Here is an 11,275-nt window from a genome sequence, read left to right as displayed (position 1 = left end):
GGCCCTTGTGCCTTTTAGAAAAAAAAATGGATTTGTGAAGAGTTAACAAGACAGAGATTTGGGTTTGGGCAAGTCAATTAGTGAGGAATTAACAAGGCTTGTTTGCACAGCCTTCTTGGTGCTAAAGTTCCCATTTCTGGTGTAAGGATGGTTCTCCCATTCTGGTAGAGGGAAAGGAAGTTTCCCAGGAGAGATTTATGTCCTGCTCTCAGGGGGACAAAGAAGGGTCACAGATTGCTTAGACTAGCTGTACTCTAGTGACTTTCCTCCAAATAAGCCATGTGACAAGATGACATACATTGGGTGCCATATTTTACTGGTCTTCATGTTACCATGTGGAATACCTATGTAGGGAATGAGCATCCTTGCCTGGCTCCTAATGTGACAGGAAAAGCTTCAGTTTTTCACTGTTAAATATGCTGTCAGGTGTGGCCTTTTCATCTATGGCCACGATTTTGTGGAGGTAATTTCTTTCTTTCCCTCAGTTGCTGAGATTTTTTAATAATGACAATTTGTTGAATTTTGTCTAGTTTTATATGTATCAATAGATGATGATCTAGATGATCAACAGATGTGACTGCATTGTCACATATGACCCTTTCATTGTGTTGTTGCATTCACTATGCTAGGAGTTTTGCATGTATGTCCATCTGAGATATTGGCCTTTAGTTTCCCTTCTTACGGTGTCTTTCGATTTTGCAGTATAGTAAGGTTGGTCTTGTAGATGAGTTGGGGCGTATTCCTTTCTTTTCAGTATTTGGTAAGAGTCTGAGAGATATTGTCATTAAATATCTTTTATATTTTGATATAATTCATAGATAAAGTCCTCTGTTACCAAGCTGACTTTTTTCTTTTGGGGCGGTGTATGATTAGATTTTAGATTCAATCTTACTTGCTTTAATTCTGTTAATTTTCTGTTTCTTCATGTACAGTCTTGCGCATTGTATAACTCTAGAAACTGCCTAGTTGCCCCTTAGTTATCTAATAATGGGTCTATAATTATCTAGGCATTTTCTGTTATTGTTTTTCACTTCTTTGGTATCAGTTATGTCCCCTCCTTAATTCTGATTGTATCTGTTTGAGTTTTACCTATTTCCTAGTAGAGATGCTTTTTCAATTGCATTTAGCTTTCCAGATATCAATTTCAATTTGTTAATTTTTTGTATTATTACACTTTTTATTCCTTTTATCTGTTCTAATAATTTCTAATATTAGTTGAGTTAATAAAAATGCCAATGAATGTATCTGGGAAATTCTTATTTATATGGTACCACAAAGCTCACAGAAGTGAGAAAACAATCCTGAGAAAGAAGAACAAACCTGGAGACAGCACACGTCCTCCTTTCTAAGTATATTGCAGAGGTACATTGTCTATAACACTGTGCTGCTGGCACAGAGTCAGACACACAGACCAGTGGAGCAGATTACAGAGACCAGAGTGAAATGTGTCTGGATGCAGTCAGCAAATCCTCCATGAGATTTCATAGAATTAAAATTAGGGAAAAAATGGCCTCTTTCACAAATGGTTTTGAATTCCAGTGAGTAAAATAATGACATTTGGTCCTTATCTTATACCATACAGATATGTAGACTCCCATTCAGCCCCTTCCCTGGAGTCTAGCAGACCCACCTCATCAATTAGCTACTGAAGGTGAATCTAGAGACTGCACAGGAGAGTCTCCGGGACCCCCTCCCCTGCTAGGCATCATCAGGTCTCCCCCTGACTGGAACAGCTCTACGTCACACAAGACAACTACAGATACAAGTCAGGAAAATGTCACACACCCACTGTTTCTCTCACTCATATCCACTATCATTGTCAGTGTTTCTTGTTCATCAGGAATTACTGTTTAAAATAGAACCACGGAAAACCAAAGTGAACCCAAACTCCATGGTGAGATGTCTGTGTTCTGTTCTGATCACTGAATGTGAACACTTAGGGGCTGGGGCTCTTCACCCAGCTACAGTTTCAGGGATGGGAGGGTTTAATCAGCATACAGATGTCCTTTGACAATATAGTAAATTTTGCAACAGAATCCTCAAGAAGCCAGTGACGTTTGGCAGGTGTAAGGGATGGGGCAGTGTTTGGTGTCACAATATCTTTCAGGACATTGTGATTTATTAATTTGTGATTTTGCTGCAGTGATTATAAGTACCCATGATAATCCTTATTTTCACATATGAACCCAAACACTTGAGGTAAGAATCAGTATACCACCATTGTACAGGTTAACAGATACACTGCGGCAGAGACAGAGTGTGTGAATGTCCAAGATCACGTATGAGGTGAGAGTAGTCCCAGTATCTGAACCTGTGCTCCCCATCAGGGGACCCACCGGCCTCCTGAACCACATGCAGGACAAGGCTGGACATCCCAGTGAGGTTTGCAGGTTCCTGACCTTCTAGAAGTCCCAGGAGAGTGATGGGTGGAAGCCAGGTCTATTCTGTCACAAATTGGAGAGAGTGAGAAGCCTCGACAGAGACTCACAGAGATGATGGAGATGCCAGGGTTTTTCTACAAACACAAGGGGTCATTTACACATGAACCCTATGTGGACATCAATGGAAACCCTCAATATGGAGCCTCTGGGTGGCTCAGTTGGTTAAGTGTCCGATTTTGACTCAGGTCATGGTCTCACAGTTTATGAGTCTGAGCCTTGTGTCGGGCTCTGTGCTGACAGCTCAGAGCCTGGAGACTGCTTGATATTCTGATACTGTGTCTCCTCTCTCTCTCTTCCCCTTGCCCGCTCGTAGTCTGTCTCTCCCTCCCATAACAATAAATAAACATTAAAAAAAGAAAGCCTCAATAACGTTAAAATGGTTGAATTTTATTAAAATATGTTGAAGGCAAAACACCTGAGAACAGGAAGAATGATGTTAATTAAAAATATTTCTTCATCTATGAAATGGAGATCATTATTCTTCTAAACTCTTGTTAATGTGAGAATGATCAAAGATGTATTTATCCCAGTGTCTGACCCTGGGAAAATTGTGTATTCCCCTTATCATGGTTTCTTTAAACAGGGAGGACACTTGTGTGTTTCCACAGCTTTTACAAACTCTTTGCTGTGTTCATGTCAGAGGAAGTGTGCAGAGCCTGGATCTGAAAGCCCTTCCGAGGAGACCAGTCCTCAACCAGTCTCTTGTCCTGGATCATGAGCTCCGTGGTCTCTGAGTTACCCCTGGTGGTTGTGATTGCCCCCCGGTGGTCCCCGTGCTCCTGTTGTTTCACAGACCCCTGCAGAGATACAGTGACTCCTTTATTCCCCTCCCCATTTATGCAACAGGCAAGGGTGAGACCTTTCCATCATGAGCACTGCAGACCCTTCTGTTCACAGGATGTCTCCTCCTACATATTTTCCATCTTTGAACCCTTCACTCTGCTTCTTGCCTATAAATATACAGTTATATTTCCTTTAATCATTGGTGAGGAACAATCTTGAATAGTTATCCTTATCAGCTGGCAAGAGTCAGGAGAACTTTTCATTTGATAATAGAGAGAACAAAAGAAAGATTTTTGGGCTCAGAAATTCTACCTTCATGAAACTGGGATAAATGTGCTCAGCTTCAGACATGTACCACCTTTAAGAAAAAAGGAAGTGTCAATCCCAGAGACACGTTGGAGTCTAAGATTCGAGCATTCTGTCTTTGAACGTAACGGGTTTCCCCAGATTGATAATCAAATTGTTTCTTGTTGGTGATGCACTTCTAAATTACACTGTCTTTCTTCTGGGATAGGAATGTCAGTACCTGTTATGTTATGGTTACCATGCAGGAGCATACAGAAAACAAAAATGGTTTTCTAGAAATGCAGGTCGGCTGATGGAGAGGGTTTCACCCCAGGATGGAAGGCACCACGGTCTCACCCTACCCAAGCTACATGGTTAGATTTGGGGTTTTAGAGGTAGTGAAATTTAGGAACGTTTTGGACTTGACTTAATATGTAATGATTTGACATGTTGCAGGATTTGGGGGTGTGGTAATGTGAGTGTCATGTGGGATGGAGGTGAACTTTCCCTGACATCAGTGTGGACTGTGGTCATCTATGTCATTCTTGAACCTGTGTAGAATAACTTATGTGGCCAAAGGGACTTGTGACATGAGATTAATTTTGACACATTGATATTACTGCCATGTGTATGAGTCTGGGGATGGCGTTCAGGACACAGATGGGCAGTCACCAAGTGTCCATCTCGGAACTGAAGATGAGTGGGTCCTGAAGACAGCACATCTGTGGGAGGGAATACCTTGAGAATTGTGGGATGAAACCCCTCATCACCAGGCACAGACACTTTCTTGCATGAAGTTCAAGTCTCCCTCTGGATCTGAGTGTCTAACTGAACCCAGGTGGATATGCATGGATGTCCCCAAAATGCTCTGAGGTGAAGAGAAACAGTAAGGAAAGAAACATGAAGAAAGATAACAGCAAGGAAAGTCACATAAAGGAGTCATTGCCATTGAGAGAGGACTTCTGGGGCTGACATGCATCCTGTTTTCTGCAGCCTTGATTGGACGTTGTTGGACACTAGCCAGTGGAGTTTGGGGGCAGCCCTACAAACTGGGCTCTGGATGTAAGAACAGAACCATAGCCACCCGCAAAGCTGACTGTATTGTGGACAAGTGACATGACTCGGGAGGTCCCTCACCTGAGGGTAAAGAGATGTCCTGGCCACCCTGTGGCCCCTCCACCCTCTGAGGTCACTCCCTCCAGATGTTATACATTCACAGCTTCTATTGTATGTGAAATGTACCCTCTCTCAGTAAGGCGATGGTCCACTGCTGGTTCTGGGAGGATCCGTCCTTGTGACCTTGTCTCTGGTATAAACCTCTTCTCTGTCTTCTAAGAATGAAAGCAAAGTTCCCCTTAACATGCAGCTAAAATCCAATATTGTGCCCTCACTTGGACCCAATAATTTTTTGGTGTAAATCACTAGTGAAATTGTCATCTGTTTGGAAATTCCCTTCAGAAGCAAGTACTGGAATACATGGGTGGTGTCAGGTGGTGTAGACCAGTGGAACAGCACATGGTAACCATGCATCCTCAAGGCTGAGCTTGTTCCCTAGAGAGGAATGTGAAGTACAAGGAATGCCGGGTGACACTAGTCTGTGCTTTCTGAGTACCCAGCAGACCTGGGTGAATGAGCCTGGTCCAGGAGCAAGGACGTCTACACACAGGCAGTACATAGATGCCAGCTGTCTAGACAGACTGCCCATGAGATGTGGTCACAGAGAAGCAGGGATGGGCAGCTGGGGTTGAATTCCCACTCACGTGGCACCAACATTGGGAATCCTGAGTATGTTTTTTAATTAATGTCCACTACCAGTTAGGGATAAAATGGGTAAATGCAAGTTGTTAGACTCACTGCCCTAGATCCCATTGGTTATGGCCATTTGTAACAACATTTGTCCCCTTCCTTTTTTCCCCCTGTTTTTTAATATATGAAGATTTTATTTATTTACATCTTTGTTAGTTAACATGTAGTGTAGTTTTAGTTTTGGGAATAAAATTTAGTGATTCATCACATACATTAACACCCAGTGCGCATCACAAGTGACCTACATAATCTCCATCACCCGTTTAGCTATTTGAATCAGAATTTTTGTGTCCTTTGTGTAACTACCTTGTAGAGAAATTGGTGGGACATAAGGTAATTCTATTTTAACTTTTTAAACTCTTCTCCAGTGTGGTCACACCACTTTGCATTTCCACCAAGAGTATAGGAAGGTTCCTCTGTCTCCACATCCTTGCCTATATCTGTTGTTTCCTGAATTGTTCATTTTAGCCATTCTGACAGGTGTGAGGTGGTATCTTATCATGATTTTGAATTGATTTTCCCCAATGATGAGTGATGTTGAGCATCTTTTCATGTGTCTCTTAGCCATCCAGATGTTTTCTTTGGAAAAGTGTCTGCTCATGTCTTTTGACCATTCACTGGATATTTATTTGTTCTTCTGTGTTTGTTAAGTTCTTATAGATTTTGGATACTAACTCTTACCATGTATGTCATTTTCAAATATCTTCACTCCTCTGTCAGTTGCCACTTAGTGTTGTTGACTGTTTCCTCCACTGTGCAGAAGCTTTTTATCTTGATGAGGTCCCAATAGTTCATTTTTTGCTTTTGTTTTCCTTGCCTCTAGAGGCGTGTCTATTAAGTTGCTGAGGTCGAGGTCAAAGAGGTTTCTGTCTGTTTTCTCTTATAGATGTTGATGCTTTTTGGTCTTACATTTAGGTTTTTCATCCATTTTGAATATATTTTTGTGTTTGCTGTAGGAAAGTGTGCCAGATTCATTCTTCTGCATGTTACTATCCAGTTTTCCCAGCACCATTTGCTGAACAGACTGTTCAGCAAATCTGGTTCTCTATTCTGTCCCATTCATGAATGTGTCTATTTTTGTGCCAGTACCATACTTTCTTGATGATTACAGCTTCGTAATACAGCTTGAAGTCTAGAATTGTGATGCCTCCAGGTTTGGATTTCTTTTTCAACATTGCTCTGCCAATTCAGTGTTTTCTGGTTTTATACAAATTTTAAAATTCTTTGTTCTTTTTCTGTGAAGAATGTTGGTGTTATTTTGGTAAGGATCACATTGAATGTGTAGATTGCTTTGGGTAGTATTGATATTTTAACAATATTTGTTTCCCAATCCATGACCATGGAATGCTCTTCCTTTGTGTCTTGTGTAATTTGCTTCATATGCTTTCTATAGTTTTTAGCATACAGATCTCTAACATGTTTGGTTAGGTTTATTCCTAGGTATGTTATGATTTTTGGTGCAATTGTAAATGGGTCTGATTCCTTAATGTCTCTCTTTTCTGCTTCATTTTTGGTGTATGTATATAGTGCCAATAACTTGATGTTGTCTTTGTATCCTACAACTTTTCTGAGTTTTGTCTCCACCCTAGAAGTCTTTTGGTGGAATCTTTTGGATTTTCCACATAGAGTATCATGTAATCTGCAAAGAGTGAAAGTTTGACTTACTCCTTTCAAATGTCTATGCCTTTTATTTCTTTTCATTGTTTGATTGCAGAGACTAAGCCTTCTAGTACTACGTTGAACAAAATTAGTGACAGTGGATATCCCTGTCATGTTCCTGACCATATGTGGAGAGCACACAGTGTTTCCCCATTGAGGATGATGTTAACAGTGCGTGTTTTGTATATGGCCTTTATGTCGTTGAAGAATTTTCCATCTATCTTTACTTGCTCGATGGTTTTTATCAAGAAAAGATAGTGTAGTTTATCAAATGCTTCTCTGCATTTATTGAAAGGATCATTTGGATCTTATCCTATTATTGATACGGTGTATAACTTTGATTGATTGTTAATATTGATCCATCCTTGACCCCAGGAATAAATCCGACTTCATCCTGGTAAATGATTCTTTTAATGTACTGTTGGATTCAATTTGTAAGTATGTTGTTGATAATTTTTGCATCCATGTTCACCTGGGCAATTGGTCTGTCATTCTCCTTTTCTAATTCTTCCTGTTGAAATTTTGGTAGTTTACATGTTTCTGGGAATTTATTCATTTCTTCCAGATGGCCTAATTGGTTGGTATATAGTTTTTCATAATATTCTCTTATAATTGATTGTATTTCTGGTGTTGGTTGTGATCTGTCCCATGAAATTCATGATTTTGTCTCTTTGGGTCCTTTTTCTTTTCTGTTTGAATAATCTGGTCCAGGAAGTTCAATTTTATTCATTCTTTCAAAAGCAACCTAAAAGTTTTGTTGATCTGTTCTACTGTTTTTGTTTCTTTCTATGCCATTTATAGGTACTCTATGATTGTTTACCCTCCTCGTCTGACTTTAGGCTTCATTTGCTCTTCCTTTTCTAGCTTCTTTAGGTGTAAAGTGGTTGTGTGTTTAAAATTTTATTTTTATCGTGTTAGGCCTGTACTGCTATCTACTTCCATCTTAAACCTGCTTTTGCTGCATCCCACAGGATTTGGACCGTCAACGCTAACATTTTCATTTGCTTCCATGTATTTTTATTTCTTCTTTAATTTCCTGGTCAACCGCTTTATTCTTCAATGGTCTTTTACTCCAACTATTAGTGGTGTTTCCAAATTTTTCCTTGTGGTCGACTCCAAGTTTCATAGTGTTCTGATCTGAAAATATGCATGCCATAGTCTCAATCTTTTTGTACTTGTAGGGGCTGATTTATGACCCAGTGTGTGATCTATTCTGGAGAATGTTCCATGTGCACTCGACAAGAATGTATTCTGCTGCTTTAAGATGGAATGTTTTGAATATATCTGTTAAGTCCATCTGCACCTGTGTCATTCAAAGCCATTGTTTCCTTCTTGATTTTCTTCTTACACTATGTGTTCATTGTTGCAAGTGGGGTGTCCCCTACTTACAAGTGAAAGTCCCCTACTCCTAGTGTATTATTATCAATGAGTTTTTTTATGTCATTAATTGCTTTACATATTTCAGTGCCCCAATGTGTGGTCATAAATATTTACAGTTGTTAGTGCTTCTTGTTGGATAGACCACTTTATGATATAATGCCCTTCTTCATCTCTTTTTGCAGGCTTTGTATTTTAAATCCAGGTTGCCTGACATGAATATGGTACTACAGCTTTCTTTTTATGTCCAGTAGCATGATAAATTGTTCTGCAACCCCTCACTTTCAATCAACAGGTATCTCTAGGTCTCAAAGGAGTCTTTTACAGGCAGAATATACATGGATCTTGTTTTTTTAATCCATTCTGATACTCTGTGCCTTTTGACTGGACTCTTTAGTTCATTTACATTCACAGTGATTACTGAAAGATATGATGTTAGTGTAATTGTGTTATCACAATGTTTCTGTAAAGTAATTTTTTTTCTGGAGATTTATTCTATTCCTTTCTAATGTTTGTTGCTTTTGGTCTTCCTTTCCCACTCAAAGAGTCCCCTTTAGTATTTCTTGCAGGGTTGGATTAGGGGTCACAGACTCCTTTAGATTTTGTTTGTCTGGGAAGCTCTTTATCTCTCCTTCTTCTCAATGACAAACTTCCTGGATAAAGTATTCTTCCCTGCCCATTTTTTTCCCATTCAGCACATTGAATGTATGATGACACTCCCTTCTCTCTTGGTAAGTTTCTGTGAATGGAACTAACCTTATTTGCCTTGCCTTGTTAGGGACTTCTTTTCTCTTGCTGCTTTTAGGATTTTTCCTTTATCTCTCTATTATGTCAATTTTCTGATTTCTCTTGGTAATGGCCTACTTTTGTTGATTTTGATAGGAGTTCTCTGTGCCTTCTGGATTTGGATGTTCATTTCCTTCCTTGGGTTAAGGCAACTTTCAGCTACAATTTGCACAGATAAACCTTCTGTCCCTTTTTCCCTCTCTTCTTTTGGGACTCCTATGAAAGGAATTTTACTACACTGTACAGAGTGGCTGAGTTCTCTAAGTCTACATCCATAACCCAAGAAGTTAGTTTACCCTCTCTTTTCTGATTCCTTATTTTCCATAATTTTATCTTCTATATCACTTAGTCATTCCTCTGCTGTTTCCACCCATTATTATGTGCAGTAAGCATCATGTCTCTTTCATAGAATTTTTAAATTTCACCGTTGACCAGTTTTTATGTCTTTTATCTCTGTGGTATGCATATCCTTGATGTCTTCTATGCTGTTCTCAAGCCCATCCATTATCCTTACTATTGTTGTTTTCAGTTCTGTTTTAGGCCTATTCCTTATATCTGTTTTGATTAGATCCCTGGATATGATCCTTTCTTGTTCTCTCTTTGGGGATGAATTCCTCCATATTCTCATATTGTCTAGGTCTCTGTCTTCTTCTGTGTTTTAGAAAACCTGTTATGTTTTCTGCTTCTGAGAGTCATGGCTACATTAAGAAGAGTTCATATGCTGTACGGAGACTGGCGCTTCAGGAAGGGTTTGCGGTGAGTGCTGTGTGCACTGTGTTCTTGCGTTTTGGTGTCTTGGTAAGTGGGCATCACCCAATCCATTACGGTTATGAATAGAATAAAAATAAAAGTGAAGCAGATTCTCTCATTTTTACTTCTTGTGTGCCTGCTTGAGCTGTAACATTGGCTTCCTCTTGCCCTTGGAGTGAAAGTTAAACCATCAGGTCCCCACATTCTCAGACTTGACACTAGTTTGGAATCAGATGAGAATTACACCTTTGACTTTACTGGGTATCCAGCATGTGAGAGTATATCATGGGACTTCTCAGCCTATTTAGTCATGTAAGCCAATGTGCTATGTGTTCTGTTCCTCAGGATTATCCTGACTAATACATGTAGATGCTTTTTCTCTTGTAGTTTCAAGTATTTGAAGAAAACTGTAACACATATAAAGTTCTGAGAACCTAAGTGACATGAATGAAGTGTCATGGTGTTTGACTGGGACAAGAGCAGGGTGAGGATAACCAGGAGCTATGGGATCCTGTGGTCCTAGATGCAAAGTGAGCGCACCTGGGACTCCTGTAAATGTTCAGTTGATGTGCATCAGGATACGTGTAAACCATCGATATTTAGTACAAGGGTAAGCAATTGTAAGAGACTCTATCTCTTGTTCATGTAAGTATAGTGTTCCTGGTAAAACAAACTTTGTAAACCAGACCCGAGTAGGTAAGCACAGAATCATGTGTCCAGAGAGGCTTCCTGGGGGAAACTGCTGTATGGAGAGGAAGCCCCAGGCCATGGCACAAAACCTTCCAACAACCCCTACCTGCACCTGCTCCTGGGAACACAAACAGAATGGTGCATAGTGTGCACCCCCTGGCGGTCCTGATCTTCTTCTACAGGGCGGTTTGTGTCTGGGCTCACACTGACAACCCCTCACTGTGTCCTTGCACAGTAATACATGGCCGTGTCTGCAGACCTCTGACTGCTTAGCTCCATGTAGGCTGTGTTTGTGGATGTGTCTGCTGTCAGAGTGAGTCTGCTCTGGAACTTCTGTGCATAGCTTGTAGAATCATCTTCAGGGTCAATGCTTCCCATCCTCTCAAGCCCTTGTGCAGGAGCCTGTCGCACCCAGTGAATATAGTAATCAGTGAAGCTGTATCCAGATACTTTGCAGAAGATCTTCACTGATGCCCCAGGCTTCCTCAATTCAGCCCCAGACTGCACCAGCAAAACCTGGGAGTGCACACCTGTAGAGAGGGGACAAGAGTGGATGAAATCAGTGTTGACTGGTCCTGGTCCTCTCCTGTGTCCAGGGACTTGGCTGACCCTTAGCTGTCGCCACTGCCACCAGGTAGAGGATTCTCCAGCTCCAGTCCATTGTGAGGGGATGTGTCTCAGGGTCTCCGGTAGAGGAT

At 40.6% G+C, this 11,275-nt stretch overlaps 1 gene segment (V, D, J or C); it reads right to left on the bottom strand.

Annotated features, from left to right (window-relative positions):
- Window positions 1–10,793: 10,793 nt before the first annotated feature.
- LOC128774087 (immunoglobulin heavy variable 1-69-2-like) lies at window positions 10,794–11,275 on the bottom strand. The segment is given in 2 exon segments: window positions 10,794–11,107; window positions 11,187–11,275. Coding segments are annotated over 2 exon segments (366 nt in total).

Source organism: Panthera pardus, unplaced genomic scaffold, assembly GCF_024362965.1.
Source record: "Panthera pardus isolate Hobbes unplaced genomic scaffold, ASM2436296v1 HiC_scaffold_285, whole genome shotgun sequence".
In the NCBI taxonomy this organism is placed as follows: domain Eukaryota; kingdom Metazoa; phylum Chordata; class Mammalia; order Carnivora; family Felidae; genus Panthera; species Panthera pardus.
Note: the sequence above shows the minus strand (reverse complement) of the source record. Positions and strands in the feature narration are given on the sequence as shown.